General features: G+C 37.4%; 1 protein-coding gene across 2 annotated transcripts; it reads right to left on the reverse strand.

Annotated features, from left to right (window-relative positions):
* Positions 1–833: 833 nt before the first annotated feature.
* Positions 834–17177, reverse strand: stard3nl (STARD3 N-terminal like). 2 transcript variants are annotated; one of them, XM_042429941.1, is made up of 9 exons: positions 17029–17177; positions 10655–10890; positions 6658–6735; positions 6386–6463; positions 5825–5878; positions 5304–5421; positions 4167–4265; positions 1904–1971; positions 834–1789 (listed from the first exon to the last, which is right to left on the reverse strand). In XM_042429941.1, the coding sequence occupies exons 2-8, from the start codon at positions 10850–10852 to the stop codon at positions 1907–1909; spliced, it is 690 nt and encodes a 229-aa protein (XP_042285875.1). In that variant the 5' UTR covers positions 10853–10890; positions 17029–17177; the 3' UTR covers positions 834–1789; positions 1904–1906. The 2 variants fall into 2 exon arrangements, with proteins under 2 accessions (XP_042285875.1, XP_042285874.1); XM_042429940.1 differs by having other exon boundaries at positions 10655–11014.
* Between the last annotated feature and the right edge of the window lie 1797 nt (positions 17178–18974).

Here is an 18974-nt window from a genome sequence, read left to right on the forward strand (position 1 = left end):
TACAAAGGTGTTAGTCCTTCAAGTAACCAGTAGAGGTCACTTTATGTCATTCAATAGTCAAGAAGAAGAAGTAACTAAGTATTTGATTAAAATGTTTAGCTGTGATCTGCTGGCTAGTTAGTCGGGGTTCATGCTTGTTTATTATCTATTATTTGTTTTTACAGACCAAAATGGGTCCCAGTTTATCATGAATTACTCATATTGGAGTACAGATGATGGAATATTAGTTAATTAGAATAAGTGGCAGCGCTTTAATTCAAGTCTCCTAATTTAGCAGTGAATATAAGCATTTAATAAATGGTTTATAACATTATAATGTAGTTGTTAGCTTAGATTTAAGTGTTAATTAATGTATGTCAACAACTGTAACTCCTCCTGTGGGTACACATAAGTGGATGCTGGTGTATAAACACAAAATAAATGACAATATAGTAAAACACAGCTGTAATAATATAAAATGTCTCCATAAGAGAAGTTGTAATTACTGACAAATACTGTACGTTATAAAAAAAAAAAAACACTTAGAAATGTGCTTATAACTACACTATAGTGTGATAAACTCTTCATCAAATGCGTGTGTAAACAGGACTAAAAGCATTTTTAAATTATTTTCAGTTTCAAGCTTTCAGTCTTACTTAAAAAGCATCATGGAAACATTTGTGTCACTGTGACTGATGATCTGTCTGTCTACAGATACATCAACATTTTGGTCATTAGCTCTTCAAATACGACAAGCAGACAGTCTGTTAGGGAAAATGTTGATGTCAAAGCCAAAAAAAAACAACTGAATATCAGCTGTAATTAAGAGTAAAATATGAAAAACGACAACAACACAAGGCTTCACATTTTAATAATTCTATTTTACACACAAGCTTTTCATAACAAAACCACTGGGCTTGCAAGGCATGCATGATGATATGTACAGTACGACTGTTTGTTTTTCCTCCGTCACAGCAGCTTTTTTAAAGCAGATTCATACAGTGCAGTTTTCCAGATATTCATCTATAAAAGCTGCAGATTTATGGCTCATTTTAGAGTATAATACTTTGCAATCTTCAAATCTTAATATTATTTCAATGTTCCATGCATGTTCTTTCAGTGTTCTTTAAAGACCCAGAAGTAGTCACATATATTTAGAATAATCCCGAGTGTAGTTTGATCCAATCAAACAAGCTAAAAATTGTTTTATAAACTCAGTAAATATTCCTCCTTTCAGTCCGTGAACTCAATACTGGCCAAAAAAAAAATCCTTCTTTATAGAGAGTCTATGGAGCTTATTTTCCTTAAACAGTGACTTCAGTCCCAAGCATGTGAAAATGCAGAACAAATTACAAGTAAACATGTCATTGGTAATATAAGACAGTAAAACCTTAGAGGAGAAATAGACAATTGTGAAGTGTGTAAAATTAAATATATTGAATACTGAAATTTATCTCAGTTTGATTCTTTTCACGCATATGGAAAGTCTCAGACACAATGTGCAATTTTGTGAAGAAATATCCATTTATATGAATTCTCCTTAAAGGTCCAGAGTTCTTTATACGCATTTTCTTTTAAAATTAATAAGTCACAATTGCGAAATTGCTTCTTTTTCTTTAGCGGCTTTTCCCCCCCAATTCTGGTGTACATGTAAAAGGCCAAAACCAGAAAACCGAGGTGCATTTGTGGATCAACAAATTCTTCTTTGTAGATTTAAAAACTAAAACAGCAGAATGTGTAAGGCAGAGTTTTCCCTCAGTAGCACGCCAGGAGCAGAAGAAGAAGAACTTCACCTTCAGAAGTGGAAATCCTGATGAAAACAAAACGAGAAACAGATGAAATGAGGTTCATGTTTCGGGTTAGAAGAGTGATCATAACTGCATCATCTTTTCTTATAAATAAAAATAAATATAAACACCGATACCTGTTAAATCACCTGTTGAATGAGCCCTTTTTCTGGATCATGTTTATCATCCAGTTCCTCGTCGGAGTCTGAAAACAGGAGAGAAACAAGTCAGTGTGAAAATAAAACTTTTGAGATTTTGTTTATGTGCATTTCTGTGTTTTGTTGATCTGCAAATGTTTTGTCTGTTCTGTCGATCTTCAGCTCTTACGTGAAGGATCGTTACACCATATTGCATCTGATGATTCTTCCTTTCTCATAACTCCACATCACATGTACTCTGCTGCTTTTTTTCTAAAGCCTACTACCGATTTTAGATGAATTTTCTACACATGTTATGCTTTGGAGAATAAAATGACAGTAATATTAAAATCTCCATCCACTCAAAAACATGTTTCTCTCTTCACTGTGCAGAATGATGCAGTTTGTTTTTATATTCTTCAGCTGAAAGAGGAAATGTCTCTGTGCTCACCTCAAATCTCAATTTTTCAAGTCAGTCTTAAAACAACAGTCAGGAGCCCAAATGAACATTTCAACATGTTTTTCTTGCTGTAATCATTCCTCCTGTTCATACTGACCATTAGAAGATCCCTTCATAATGCACTTAAAATGGAAGTGATGGAGGACAAAATCCACAGTCCTTCTGTACAAAAATGTATTTAAAAGTTTATCTGAAGCTAATATGAAGCTTCAGCGTCCAAATGAATCAAATCAAGTAGATATCTTTCAACGTTACAGTCTATTTAGTGCCAAAGTTCCTCTTTTTGTTACTATACTTCCACCTGCAGCTCAACAGGGAAACACTGTCCGAGGAAACACAAAGAGGGAATTTGATGCTGTAAAGACTGTAAATGTGTCAGATATCCACTTGATATGACTAACTCAGACTGCTGAAGCCTCATATAAGCTTCACATCAACTTTTAAATGACTGTGTGGACACACTGTGGATTTTGGCCTCCATCACTTACATTGAAAGCACATTTGAAGGATCTTAATGGTCAGTATGAACAGGAGGAATGATTACAGCGAGGAAAACCTCTTTCACTGTTCATATGGACACCTGACTGTTGGTTTAAGACAGACTTGAAAAATTGTGAACCTGTTCTTTATGACATGTACCTACAAGCATGATTTGTAACCTCACGACTAGTGTGATGTAGAAACTCTCCTGAGTATATACACTGAGAAGGGACTTAACAGTGAAATAAATTACATATATTTACATATTTATAGATTATGGATTTTTTCAGTGAGGGAGAAGGAGGAGATGTTATTTTAAGGATTTCTCTCACCAGGTAAATTAACATTTTCATACAACAGAATATTTTATTGGTCTTGAAACATGTCTGGAGGGGATCTTTTAAGCGGCTATAATCAATATTTTTTCATAATAACAGTGTCTGAGCTGTCAGTGTGTAATGAGTTGGTCGTGGCTCGTAGTGATGAACCTACAAGAGCAAAAACAGCTAAAAGAGAGAGAATATTGGACGGAAACACGACTCCGAATGGATGATAATGTTGCTCTGTAACTGCTGGATGTAGAAATAAACAACTGTTTTGCTATCGACTTAAAAGGTGATGACACATCACTGTTGTGTTGGCTACTTGTTTCCGCTGCCTCCAAGTGGCCAAAGAATCAGTTAATGCAGGTTTAAAGCAAGCGGCAACTACAACAGGAGGCTGAAGCCAAAGTTGAAGTAACTTCAAGTGCCACCGACGGCCGCTAGATGCTCCAACTGACTCCCGTTCAAAAAGCTTCAACTTCTCTCTAGAAATACTGAGTTTCATTGTTTTCAACGAGTCTTTATGGTCTCAATCTCAGTCTCAATGCTGGTGATCATTTTGTTGGACTATTGTCGCAATATTCCTGTAAATTTAACGTTACTTTCCCTGTTAGCACAATGTAGCTACTGTTAGCCCAGGTAAGCAGTGTGAAAGGCGACACCCAGCAATCCTTATTTGAAAGGTCCTGGCTCCGAACGGAAAAGATGCGCCAACTTTAAGCTGAAACTCTGGGCTTCAAAGCGGCTCCAATGCAAACCAACAGGTGACTTCACACCTCACTACGTCCATCTTTATATACATTCTATGGTTTAATGTTTGTGTTTTGTAAGTAAGGAGCTAAAACATGCAGATCTTTTAAAATCGATGGGATGAAAACGGATGAAATCCTTGTTTACTCTCCTATAAGACGATGCTGAGGGACTAAAACCTGTGAGGTATTTTCGGACAGTATGGAGGTTTGGCTGCAGTGTGGATGTCAGTTATCATAGTATAACAGACCTGCCACAGACTCTGGTGGAGAGTAGAACTGTCCGTCAGATAAAGGACCCGGATACATGAGAGGAGCTCGCTCTGTGGCATCCATGATGGACTGATATCCTGAAAGGAGAGAGGAGCAGCACAGTAAGTACACTAAAGTAATAGTGATTGAAGCACAGCTGTTAATAGTGATTTTTTTTAATAGTATGAGAAGTAGTTTGCAGCATTAGTGTCTGCAGTAAAGATATTGTTAATAGTACCACTAACAGCAGCTGCAGTAGTTGTATTCATATTATTCAAAGAAGCAGCAGAAGTGATCGCAATTAAAGCAGCTGAACTAGAAATTGAACCACAGATAGTGTTGGAGCTGTTTTTTTGAGTATATTTTGACCGTAGCTGATTGGCTGAGACTGATACCAGCCAATGACGTTGTACACGTGTGATGCAGAAAGATGTTAATTAAACCAAGTGCGACAAAAGAAAAAAGACGCCGCAGAGAAAACAGTTTTTCAGCCGCACGCTTCTACGTTTGTTAATTATCTTTTATTACCGTTTGTTGTTTTGATACTTTGAATGCATATAAATAATTTTCTTTAACCTTCGTTAAGCTACTTTGATTTGAACATGACATAAAGCCGCCATAGATGCACATTTACATCACGTATTCAAACATTCATTCACCTCATCTGTACAACGACGGACCTACGAGCAAAATCGTCTGACGGTAAGAAGATAAAATGTGTGTTAGAAGGCTCGTACGACGTCTGACTGGCTTTATTTGAAAGTAACATAGAAAGCCAGAACACACAGTAATACCAGTAATAATAGCAGCTACAGAAGTACTAGTAGTACTAACAGTAATAGCCTTAGTATTACTAGAAGAAATAGTTACAGTAGTAGCTGTGATATTAGTACTGGCAGCAGTATTAGCAGTATCAGTGCTGGTAGTAATAGTAGCAGCCATGAAACTAATAATAAAAGTAGTAGTGGTGGTGATGATGATGGTAGTAATAGTATTAATCACAGTAATGTCGGTAGTAGTACTGTTTAGATTATAAGCAGTAGCAGTAACAGTAGTGTTGGTCACAGTATTAGCAGTAGATTAACTGTAGTAGTACCGCAGTAGCAGTAGTAGTAGAAGAAGAAGTTGTGACTCACTGTTTTCATCTTCGGCCTCCTGAGGCAGAACCTTAAAGTCAAGCAGCCATGTTTCTATCCAGGCCAACACGAAGGAGATGATGGGCAGCAGGTAGCCGAAGGCCCCCTGAGAGAGCAGCTATACACACACACACACAAAAATTAGTCTTATGTAAAAGTATAGTTTTGGACTTCAAGTATCAAAAATAAAAGTACTCATTATGCAATAAAGTCCCTTTAGAGAGTTACATTTATTTTTAAAACTGATTCATTGACAGGTACATATAAACAGTGTTTTATTGCTGTCAAGGTAAAGCCAATTTAACAATTTATACTGTTAGGTAGTCTAATCTGTGGCATCCCATATTTTGTAAGTGGTCATATGTTTTACGTATATATTATGGATCTGAAAAGTAACTTAAGCTGTGAAATAAATGTAGTGGAGTTGAAGTACAAAGTGGCATAAAATGGACCTCAGAATTTTACTTTGGCAGAGTACTTGAGTAAATGTGTTTTGTTATATTCCACCACTGACGTCTTACCTTTGATAAAATGACTTTCACAATCAAGAAAGCGCAGCTGACTGCAGTTGTGATCTGTTCAAGAAGAGGAAACGCTGTTTAGAGAGACTCTTACTACAGAGGTGGTATTATTTACATGTTAGTATTCACCACATCACACTTTTCTTTATTTTAAGCACAATCAATGTAGACTTAACCCTAACCCTAACCCTAACCCATTCCTCTTGTTCATACTGACCATTAGAAGATCCCTTCATAATGCACTTACAATGTAAGTGATGGAGGACAAAATCCACAGTCCTCCTTCTAAAATGTCTTTAAAAAGTTTATCTGAAGCTAATATGAAGCTTCAGTCGTCCAAATGAGTCAAATCAAGTAGTTATCTTTCAAAGTTACAGTCTTTTTAGTGCCAAAGTCCCTCTTTTTGTTACTATACTTCCACTGCAGACCCTCGTCTGTCTCAGTCCTACTGAAACTGGCATTACAGAAGCTATGAGGTTTTAACCAAACAGCGCCCTCTGCTGGTACAAATAAGGGGTTCCTGTCACATTACAGGCTAAAGTAGAAGCATTAAAAACTTACCGCGATGGCCCACCAGTGACGAAGCTTACAGACGGCATAGGCCAGGATGAGAGAGGCGAACCTGAAAACAGCCAGGAGCTGAAGAAGGAGAGGAAGATGAGATGTAGGAGTGAAGAAAGAAAGGATAGAAGGGAACATGGAGAGGAAGGACGGACAGAAGGCAGAAAACAATGATAGAGGATGTGATTAAATGAAGCAAACCAGCAACAAAGATGAGGGAATAAACCCAAATTATCTGTTTATTAAATGTGAAAAAAAAAAGAATTTCTTACAAAAATGTCGAAGAAGGATGCGTGGTAGTCATAATGCAGGACTTCTTTATCCAGCTGCTTCTGAATGCCGCCATTCACCTGTTAGACACAAACTACCAGTCAAAACTATGAACTCCAAATGACTTTTTTATACTTCAATGATATACTGAGGTTGATATTCATTTGAACTTCGATGGAATTAGTTGTGACTATTCATAAATGTCAACATGATGGAAATGATGTGAAATTACTACACAAAGACGATATGTTTTGGATTTATGATCATCAGTGTTTCTCCTATAATCATTGTATCGGTTGTGTAAATATAGTAATTTTGAAGAAGAGATTGATTGCGATGTTGTGTATGTATGGTATAACACACACATCAGTCCCTCCAGGAAATTGTGATTTTGCGATTGCAATAATTAACGCAAGAGAAATCTCCAAATTCCTTTATTTGTAGGGCAATTTTTGAGAAAAGTCACTGCAAAATCAAGTGTTTTTATACACAATAATCACAAAAAAACCCAACAAAATCCTGGAAGGACTGACATATATATGGTGTACTGTATATACTGCATATATATGGTTAAACACACGCACAGAGCACCTAACAGGGCGTTAAAACATAAAATCTGGACTGTTACTGGAAACCAAAGCATTCTTGGATCAGCAGTCCTTGCTAAGCTCATGGATGGGCAGAGATATTTCCTGGATGCCAGACTGACTCGGACCCACAGATAAGAAGCTGTCTCACTGAGCAGCAGATGTTGGCTGGATAGAGTCGAGTGAAAGACAAAAGCAACCGACACATCAGCCAAACTGCTCACAGTGTGACCGACCACTGAGAGTTACCGTTAGACAGGAAGGCAGGAAACCGTTGAGTCAATGACACCTACTAGCACACATCTCCCAGTACAAGTTAAGACTGAGATGTCAGTTAAGACAAAGAGTCCAACAGCTTTAAAGTCTGTGAGAAAATGTAAAGTTTAGTGTTGTGAATGTGAGCAGATTTGTTATTTAAAGTGAGTTACTAGGACGTCCTTCTGAAATACACTAATAGAAACTGTGTTTATCTAATGCATCTATCTCAACGCTCGCTCTGCAGATACTGAAGCGTTCTGGGACTGTGTGTTGCAGTAAAAACACTTCCTCATTCAGGGTGCAAAGTTTTATGGCTCTGTGACCTTCATTCACTTCTCCAGTAGCAACTGACCTGCTTCTTATCAGCCTTGACACAATTCAAACAAAACACACTGAACCATAAAGTTGTTACTGTTGTGTATTGCAGTTATATTGCAAGCTGCTTATCTGACAAAGTGCTACATAACATGACAAAACAAGGTCATCTGCATTAAACAGACAACACTTGTGAGAGTGTGGGTGTACGTGTTAGCTGGTTAATGTTTAGTTCATATCTGTGACTTATCGAACAGGACGGTGTAAACTCTGCTGTTACATTACCAATATAATAACCAAACTCATAAAAGTCCAGTTAACCTTTTCCCCTGATACAAGTCTCTCTATGACCAACTTAGAAACAAAACTGATTCTGAAAAGTTCATTTTTTTCCATACTGTACAGAAATAGTTTTATTCCCATAAGGAGAAGGACACAGCGGTTACTTTAACAAAACTAACAGCTGTGTTATTGGGAAAAGTGGAAAGTGAGTCCTATTTTCTTCTGTATTGTACATACTATGTTTGAAGAAATGGCTTCAGGACGAGAATATTTAGCTTCACTGTTCATTTCTTCGTACTTAAACGCACAATATGTAATTTCAGCCGCTAGGGGTCTCTCAATCAAAAACAATAAGAAAAGACGGAGTGTGATGACGGTGTGAAGTAGCAAGGGATCATGGGAATTGTTGTCTTCGTTGTTAAATAACCAGCTTCACCGGGATAGGATTACTCCAGTGTTCATCATTCGGGATGTCTTTACCGGGAGCCGAATTACCCGCAGAGGTCTCCTCCTCTCCAGAACAAACGGACCCGGAGATTACAGGTGAAAACACTGAATAAAGCTGTTTCACCTAAAAAAAAACAGTGTTTCTCAGACGATGTACGGCGACCACCGGATGTCCGGTACGGGCTGTTAGCCGAGCTGCTGCTAACACTTGTTCGGTTTATTTCTCTTATAAACTTTAGATCCAGACGTTTGGTCGGTTTCTCCCGGGAGCCGAATTATACACAGAGGTCTCCTTCTCTCCAAAAACAAACGTACCCGCAGATTAAAATCGTTAAAATACTAATTAAAGCTGTTTTACCTAAAAAAAAATATAAAAAAATCAGTGTTTCTCCGACGATGTTTGGTGACCACCGGACTTCCTGGAGGGGCTGTTAGCCGAGCTGCTGCTAACATTTGCCCAGTTTATTTCTCTGATAACTAAGATCCAGACGTCCAATGACTAAAATCCTTCTCCCGGCTAAAAGATATAGTTAAAAGCGACCTAAATTTATCATGAAAATGTGGCTTAAAACTGAATAAAAGTCTATTTATAACAGTTTCTGTGGAACAACCACAACGCTGATGTCTTATCTTGTATGTGTGTAAGTTACTCTTTGGTAGACGCCATTGTAGCGGACAAACACAGCGCCGCCGTATGCATCTTGTGCGTGTTTACTCTTTGGTAGAGGAGGTATGACGCCATTGACATGCGACCAAATGAAACGGTCCGTTACTTTGATTAAATTACAGATTTCTCTGGGTTTGAAAACTGTTGGAAACATTTGGGATAATGTAAGTACACAACTCAACAAAATATATAACATAGGTCTAGTTGTTTTTAGACATTTTAACTACTTGACCAAGTTGATAACAGCTGTCATAATTATCCAGTTAATGAAATATACAGTAACTGTATGAAATGCTTTTCTTTGAAACAGTATTTCATTTGTGTAATAAGACAACCTACTAATGATTCTTTTAGCAGATATTACTTGGAGATACATTTTTGCCAGTTTAGTTTTTAAGCCATAGTTGGGTGATGTGGCCAATAAATAACAATCTCAATTTTTTTTTTTTTAAATTGGGGTCAATTGACGATTTTAATTGACTTTTCTTTGCCTCCAAAATGAGGATTGAAACATCTTATTTTTTTCAACAATTGTGCAAGAATAATGAAAGAACTGCAGACTGTCATCATTAAGCATAAAACACAGGTTACCTCATATAGATACTGACTGTCATTAACAGATGACTCAACTAAGTAGAGCGAATCCAGTTTGATATTAGTTTCAGCACAGACAGAAGGGAAAAGTCAGCTCACTCATTAACCTGCTGCTGTCTGTGTTTCTAGAAAAAAACATCAACCTGATATCTGCAGACTGCTGCTAGGCAGCGTCTGTTCAGTCTGCTAAACAACCGGAAATAACCTGGAAACTGTTCAGTCGACTCCCAACACTTCAACTCTCATAACCAGAGATGAGACCTCGTCAACAAACACAAACCGAGAGCTCAGATCAGTGTCAAGAGTCATTTTCAGTACGTTATGTCTCGTAGATGCGACCGTTAAATTCACTACAAGATAGCCAGAAACATCTCGCCACCTGGAGTCAAAACAGTCCCGTAAACTGCAGCAGGTGAACATGTAGTGAAACTAGTCACGTCACAGTTTACAGAACTGTCGTAACTCATAATAGCTAATGTAGCAGCTACCATCTACAGTAATTTTTGACTCAAAATAACCTTTTTGTGTATATTGTAAAAACTCAATTTTACGATTTAGACATTTTACACATTGTGCAAAAACAAAAATTCAAATTGAATTTGAAATATCGCCCAGTCTAAGCTGTAAGTGAGCTTATTACAGTCAGTACTTCAGTGATTCCTGGTAGTATATTGTTTATTTCTTATTACTTTCAGACCACACACACGCCTACAGGATGGAAATACGACCCACTGTGACATTCAGTAAAATCCTTTCCCCGAATCTTTGACCCAGTCGAGTGTTTCCTGAGGTCTCCCTCCTCGACAATAACTCTCACAAACATCCACAACACAAACAGACATTTCTTACATTGAGCTCTATGATCCAGAGCAAGGTGATGAACAAGAGGTCAAAGGTGACAAAGAGGCAGAAGGTCCTCCTCACGTCCGAGATGCACTTCTTCTCCCCGGCTTCGTACGACTCCACCCTCACAGAGATGGGCGTGGTGTTGACAGCCACCCTGCCTGTCTGCCGCGAATCGGCGCTGCTGCTGCATCGGCTGTCCATGTCTGACCACGCCCCCCGAGCAGGGCCGGCCCCGCCCACTGGTCAACGTAAAAAAAAGGTAGAGTCAGCAGTGGTGGGTCATTGGAGTTTATATGGGAAGGAACGCCGGACTGGTTTAGTGGATCTGGACTCAGTCTGTGGAGGTAAATCGCATCACTGCATCTGTGGGGAGGATAAATCAGAAAAACACAAAAAATAATAAAATATTTATCCATTATGTACCAGTCAAAAGTTTGGACACATCTTCCCATTCTCTTCAATGAGAAAGTGTGTTTTTGAATTCATGTCCATTTCAATGATTGAGTGCAACTTTAAATCACTGCTTCACTTAAAAAAAAAAAAAAGGGGAAGAAGAAATTAAGCAATCAAGTGGGGGTTTTTTTCTTACAAGATTATTATAGAATCATTGCTTCATGACCCAGAAAATATTCCTGTTATTGTGTCCGGGTACTATGACCTTTGACCTTGACCTGCATAACACTTGGTGTTTACAATGTCTGTTTTGGGTAAGCGGCAACCTTCGGGGCTGAATAATGAAGCCAACGCTGAACTGCAGTTCCTCTAATGACCACTTGAGGCTCCAAAAGCCAATCAATCCCCAGAGACCCCCACGTTAAAATGCCGAACTTTACAGCAGAAATAAACATGTTTACAGCCTGGTACAAAAAACGGTTTTGGTCTCTATAGCTAATATCCCCGTTCATGACAACTGGAATGGGGTGAATTTTTATATAACTCACCTGTTTATATTTTATTAAGGCTTAAAGTTATTCATAATTTAAGGTAACACGGCAACAACGTTGGTTAGGTAACATGACCATGGCGTATCCCCAGATTCAAAGAGTATAGCCGTAGCCGTCGCTATTTCAGTGTGTTTTTAGTCCATGAAAGTTAATTGTAACATTTTAGTTGCCTAACAAAGTCTTGCTCAGTGTTTCTTTGTACTAAAATAGCCTCTAAGGAGTCAGATGTTGTTTTGGTTGATAACCAGCAGCTCTGATTGTGTGATTGTTTTTTGTGTTTACACAGAGATCTGTAAAATGCCGATGAAAGGTGCATTTATTAAGGTAACATTGATGAATTACTTTGTGTGATTAATTTTTATCATCCATTCAATTTACACAGGAGTCAACATTTTATTTTGCTGTTAATATTCTTTTTTATTTTATCCTTATTTGTGACACCTTGTAAAGTCGGTTTAGATATAAGAGCTACAAACTAATCATTTACATTTCTGAGATATAACTGCTGAAGATGGTTTACAGTCCATGTAATCAATTAATGATAGAGACGCTATAAAGTGTCACACAGCTGTATGTAAATACAGCTGTTCTGCTGTTGGAGAACCTCACTGATGCAACACAATCAGTGAAACAACACTTATTATTTTGTTTCATTGAACGCTGTACAGACTGGCGGAGCAGGCAGCATGTTGATATGAAAACAGCTGGTTCAGGACGTGTCTTCATCCATTTGTGGCTCATTGTGGGAGTGGAAACGAGGCTCGTGCACCCAGTTCCTCAATAACCGAGATGTAGAAAACAGAACCACAAGTACGCACAGCTTTATAAATCTGACAAAAAGAATGCATCTGTATGTTTCTGGCTTTGTGCGTACACACACAGTTTTATCCATGAACCTACACAGAGTTTTTCTGCATCTTAGATCTCAAGGTTTACTGGTGAGTGTCAGTGTGATCTACTGGAAAAAGAGCTTTGCCGTAAGCAAAGGCAATGGGCCAACATGCTGTTACAACCACATGTCACATCATGCAATTTCCCCTGAAACGAAAAACCATCCACCACAATGAGCTTCCTCTTCAAAGTTCACAGAGTATTTACAGCTACACCGCAGGTCATGATTAAACTGCTTTAAAGTGACACTGCAACAACAATCTGAATATCCAACTCTCACTTTTGCTAGATGTGAAAGTTGATTATAAAACGTTTCTGAACGTCATAAACATAAATTATCACTTTCCTGTACGCTCAGTATGTTCCAACCAGTCAGTTTCACCACAGAGGCTCAGTATTTAGATTTGTTTTGGCAGTCTGAAGTGATTTGAGGAGTTTCTGCTGACATCCCTTTTAAATATTTTTAAATGTTTTAATATTATTGTTGTTTTGCTTCTGAAGGTGTATTTTTCTTGACCATACTCCCTCAATTTTGAGGAATTTCTCTTCATGTGTTTCTTGCTTTGTCATTTTATCCTTTTGAAGCACTTTGTAATCTCTGGTTTTGATAAGTGCAATAAAAATGAACTTTATTATTATTATTATGCTGTTGTCACCGTTGTTGGAATCCATTGTTTACAGATTTCTAATTCACGGCCTTTCTCTCCTCGTAAAGACAGATTTTAGGTAGAGTATCTCTGTTTTTAGTCGATGCACTATTAGTTGTTCGACGGAGAATTAATCTGCCACCGTTTGGATAATCGCTTCATCTTTTCAGTCATTTTTCAAGCAAACCAAATTGATGGTTTTAGGGTCTCAAATGTGAGAATTTGCTGCCTTTCCTTGGACTGATGGTCGGACAAAAAAAATCCAAAACAAAAAAAAAAACCCTCACATTTTTCACAGTTCTCTGGTGTTTTAAAGACCAAACGATTAATTGAGAAAATAACCTGCAAATTAATTGTTGATGAAAGTAATTGTTAGTGGCAGCCCTTGTTTGCATTTTTTCTGCAATAGCAATAAATTTACATCCAGTAATTACCTCTCAATATAGTGGATCTCATATAAAAGGATGCATACATGTAGTCCAGGGTTACTATTTGTAACTTTATCTCATAAAGTCATTAATTGAAGCCTTTCTGTTCACTGATAGCTCGCTGTTGCCATATCAACAGTCACTGCTAAAGCAAAATGAACATCCCCCTTCTGCTGCTGCTTCACATTAAAAGCCAACTGGCGAAGCGTGGGGTGACTTTTATTGTGAAGCAGCCAAGGGAAACACAATGTACTTGTCACAGATGTCGGGTTTTGCTATTTAACACCACAAATGCATCTACAAAACAAGAAAATACTCATTTTACAGATAAAACAAGCAAATAGAAAAACACAAAAGCTTCCAGGGGACAATAAAAACAGATTCAGAAACTACTGTTAAGGGCCCTGATGTAAGAGACAAGTGCTAGAAAAAAATGAAAACAGCTTCCTGTTCCTGTTTATTTGGCCGATAAAATGTCGATCAACCAGAAACTCTGCACTGAAACCATTGAAACTAATGTTTCACTGTAACACTTTAACTAGTGACTCAGTCAGCTGGGAGAGGCTGGTCTGACTGGTGTGACCATGAACTGGAATGTCTGCTGCATAAAACCGGGAAGTCCAAGAAATTACACAGATAAGAACAGAATGTGATAATCTAAATCATTAAACATTAAACATGTGAATGCTGACTAATAGCAAAGCTGCTTTGACTCTGCTGACCTCTGAAGGGGGGAGTCATACTGAAAAGGAAACTTTTTTTTAGTATGTTTGCATGTTCCAGATCTCACTTTACCTGTATCATATTTTCAGGCTGGCAGTTGTTTGGCATTTATGTTTATTTCTAATAGTGAGCCGTATTTGATTCCTGACATCACTCTGAAAACGATCTACGTGTGTACATAAATGGGGCCGATATGGACAAATCCAAATATCACAATATTTTTGACCAAATAACCTTGATATCAGTATTACGAAAATATTGTAGGGACGACTATTGGTGCTTTCACAAAATATTTACACAATCAAATCAATCAAAACAATGAGATTTTTGATAGATAATCATCAGTAATGTGGATATAATGATTAAGTGGGTAAAGGCCAATAATAGAACAGCTAGAACAGTCTTCACTTTACTGTAATGCAGCCTTTAAAACCAGGAAAAGACAACACTTATGCCATATCACCATACTGCAATATCTAGTCTCACAATATCGATATAATATCGACATATTGCTCAGCTCTATACGTGAAGATACTTCAGACAAGCTGTATCCTTTTGGAGCAGCCGTGCGACCATCTTCAATGGACACAAACAACACAGAAGTAAATATTTAAAAAGGAGACTAAAAGGCGGTTTATTATTTCACTACATAAAACTGGTTTTATTCTATTATACTTAAAACTACTTTTTACTTCCACTCCACTACATATCAAAGGGAAATATTCTACTTTGTACAGCTTTAGTTACTTTCCAGATTTAAATGTTAAATAAAATAACATGATGTTGAGCTTATAAATTACACTGCATCATTAAAGATTAAACCAACCTTGTGACCTCTTATAAATCAGTGTGTATTTGTGAACCTTTGTCATGCTTCAGATGTCTGTGAGTTGAAAAAAAATTATATTTATGTTGCAGAACTTTGCTTTTTCTTCTTTCCTACTCAATCTACCGTCTCAAGACCCTTCAGATTTATCTTGAGCCGGAGCGGTGTAGGAGGGGCGGCTCGCCCTGAGAGACTGGAGAATCCTTGTTTAAAAACTGCAGCAGGTAAACTTAACTAAAAGCATCTGAACATTGTGATCTGTGTTTAGATTCCTGTCAGATTTAACAGGGCTGTCCCCAACTTAAAAAAAAAAAAAAAAAAAAACTTAGGCGACCACAAGGTTTCTACGGATTAGTGGATTTAACTGAAACATTTGTGAAACGGTTTCTTCAGCATAATCGTCTGTCTGCAGATGAACACAGTCATGCAGAAAAAAGCTCTTTATATCTTATGCTTATTTAAGACCAAAGCATATTTGTGAAAATCACTGTGATACCAGAACTGTGACTATCATTTCCTAAGCATGACTAATGACATTCCTTACAAACAGACACTGAAAATAACAACCAATTAAGCAAAGATATCTTAAGGCTGTATTAATTGATTTTTTAGTCTCACTTTCTTCACTAGCAAACTGTTAACTCTGTCTGTTTGCAGTTTGGTGCTGCACAGATAGTTTACAGTGGGTTGTTTGCTGAAAAATGTGCTGTAAAGTCAAAACAATCAGCTAAAAGAGGCTAAAATGCTCAATAAAGCTGCAGAGGTGGTGATAATTCTCTTTGAGTGAGCTCTTTTACATTACACAGACATTTGATTCATTGTTAAAGGGGACATATTATGCTTTTTGTGATTTTCTGTTATTTAAATACTGTTATGATGTTGGATATTTATATTAAATATGGTCAAATTTCCTAAAACGTTAGGTAAACATATATAGAAATGCTCCCTGCAAGTCAAAAGTCAGGGCGTAGGCCTGCAATGAATATTTTGCCCCCCTCATGTACGATAATAGGGTGGACAAAATATTAGGAACACATTGCAATATAATGCACTCCAGTTCAGCACCACCACCCACTACGACTTCAATAATAAACATAAAGTAGAATTATCACCTTTCTGACAATGTCAACGAAAACTGAAAATGTATAAGCTTTGTAGAATTATAATTTATGGGACAGATGTTCCTAATAAAGTGCTCGGTGGGTGTAGACAAAATGTTGGTTCATGTTGTACAAATTGAGCAAGTACATACGTTTTTTTTTCCAGCTACCGTTATGAAATAGGGTTGCAAAGGGTTTAAAAGAGTATTTATTTCATCCAGGTGATTAGAGGAGCATTTGAGGCGTGTCTCAGTGCCGTAAGAACAGCTGTGAATGATGTTAAACGCCCCCTTGGGTGTTTTAATAATCGCCTGGTATTTGTGTTTCTCAGAAAAACGGATGCTCTGTGACTCCAGTGTCATGTTATTCAACGAGAGGCACAAACTGGAGCGACTGTCACATCATGCAGCCATAACAGTTCACCAAAATGCTGATGCTAACATCACAGAGGTTGGTTAGCTGAATTTAAAGCTGCACTGGACGGATGAAGCTTCCTCTGCACCACTTAGGCAATTTACTGCTGAAACAAGGAAACGCAAAGTGCAACACTGGTTCAGCAGATACACGCTGCTTCCCTGAGGCGGAGAGGAGGCCCGAAAAACAACTATAAACACACTTTAAATTCGTTAAGATGCGTCTGAGCTGCTATAACCTGCAGGACAGATAAAATAAAACAAATCATCATGGTGCAGCTGTAACGCCATGCAGGGATGCCACCGTCAACCAGCATCGTTCAGGACATTTAACAGCTAGCTAGCGAGTTTCTATGAAGCCACGTATAAAAACCGGGTTTAAAATAAATATGTATACTTTCTTACCTTTTTATTAAAGCTCTTTCTTGTGTTTTAAGAGGTCTCTGGTTTCTGAATCAATCCTCGGGAGGCTTCAATCGGCAGGTTTCACCCTCAACGCACCAGACGAGTCATCTGTTTCCCCTCCGCCAGCTCGGACAGGATGCAGGTAGCGCAAAGGATCCTGGGATATAGAGTTCTTTTAGCTGGTCAGGAGCTGGAGGACTCCATGCAAAACTTTCTGCCTAGAAAAACTGGTCAAATGGTCATGCTTTATGGTAGCGGGGGCGGATTTAGTGATTTGGGGGAAACTCTGTGTTGCTCTATTTTCACCGTTTCTCTAATTTAATGTATTGGCAGTAATAGAAGAAGAGAGGCAAGATGGAGGAAGATGCCCCCCTTAAAAACATTGTTAATTTACACACAATGACACACATTGTTTGAATGTGATTTCAGTGTTCACAGTATCATTATGCATAAGCCAACACAGTCTGTGGGGTAATATGTTGGTAGAGTATTAAATGTAGTTCTTAAAGTAAAAAATAAGCTAAAGGGCCGTCTTACTCCACTACTGGCAAGGCAAAGTATTTATATAGCACATTTCTCATCCAAAGGCAACCCAACGTGCTTTATAGAGTACACAGACACAAGCACAAAAACAAACTGGTAGGTCTTAAGCTTATATATGAAAGTAGTCAGTATGATCTCAAGTCTTCTGGCAATATGGCAGCTTCATCATGTTTAGTTTTGACTCTGAGAACAACCAGTAATCCACTGGGGTAATCCATGAGTGATTTTGGTTTTAGGTACAGACTTTGTAATTAACATAATGCATATTATCTCATCAGGAGCATTTGCTTTTATTGATTTTTCTCTTACATTGAGTAAAATAATATCTTTTTACAGTCCAAGTGCATTTAAACTGGCAATTTAACAATGAGGTTTAGCTTTAAAGGGTTTTGGTCTTAAAGCAAAATAACAAATGTTTTTTGAATGTTGTCAATATGTCTATGTTTTAAAGACAGGTCTAAGACTAAATGATCATAGATTGTAGTTATATTCTTCATTAATCATATTTGTTTTAATCTGGTTGTAGTTAGTTTAGGCTTTGCTGACAGTAGCATTATCAGAGGATGAGTTGATTTTATGTCCTTTTATTAAAACATGTCTCATGTCTTAGTTTTTCCAGAGATCTTGGTAATTGTGTCTTTTATTAATTTTTAAACATCATAAAAACTCAGACTGCACAGAAAAATATGACAGTGAGCATCCTGGGGGCATCTTGACCCAGAGGTGATTTTTTTTTTAACATTTTTATAATTGTCATAAAAAATTTATATTTTCCTCCAAACTAATGAATGTTTGGATATTGTTTGGAAATTTGCACCACAAAATACAATATAAACCTGCAGTATCACATAATTGGATGGGCTTGTACAAGGGCCATGTCAAAACATTATTTTATTATTTGCTGTGTTCACATGGTGTATTTCCTAAATAAAGCTCTACTTAATCAAATTACTACACACTAACTGATGTAAACAAAACCTGGGGCCAAGAGTACTGGTTGGTTTCTGGGTCTCTGTGCTAAATAGAAATTATGAAGACCAATAACTTGGCCACAACAGCCAATTTTTGTTCAATATCTAAAATGACACATTAATAACATGAATTCTGATATATTATATGTCTGAAAGTATTTTTTTTATAACTCGGGCTGTTTGTCATGGTTTGGCAAAGGCACCTTAGTTCCAGTCGAGAGAAAGTAGACGATATAGAGCTGCAACAATTAGTTGATTAGTCAATTATTCAATCGAGAAAATTTATCACCAATTTTGATAATCGATGAATCATTTTGAGTCATTTATTGAGCAAAAACGCCAAAATTCTCTGTTTCCAGCTTCTTAAATGTAAATATTTTCAGGTTTCTTAACTGAATATCTTTGAGTTGTGGACAAAACAAGACATTGTTG

This window comes from Thunnus maccoyii, chromosome 12 (genome assembly GCF_910596095.1).
Source record: "Thunnus maccoyii chromosome 12, fThuMac1.1, whole genome shotgun sequence".
In the NCBI taxonomy this organism is placed as follows: Eukaryota; Metazoa; Chordata; class Actinopteri; order Scombriformes; family Scombridae; genus Thunnus; species Thunnus maccoyii.

Excerpts from the sequence above, each read along its gene's own strand:
- stard3nl (XM_042429941.1), bottom strand. The coding sequence starts at position 10,852 with ATGGACAGCCGATGCAGCAGCAGCGCCGATTCGCGGCAGACAGGCAGG. Across the intron at positions 6,464-6,657 it reads CATCCTTCTTCGACATTTTT|CTCCTGGCTGTTTTCAGGTT; the intron begins GTAAGAAATTCT and ends CTCCTTCTTCAG. Across the intron at positions 5,422-5,824 it reads TGAAAGTCATTTTATCAAAG|CTGCTCTCTCAGGGGGCCTT; the intron begins GTAAGACGTCAG and ends GTGTGTGTATAG.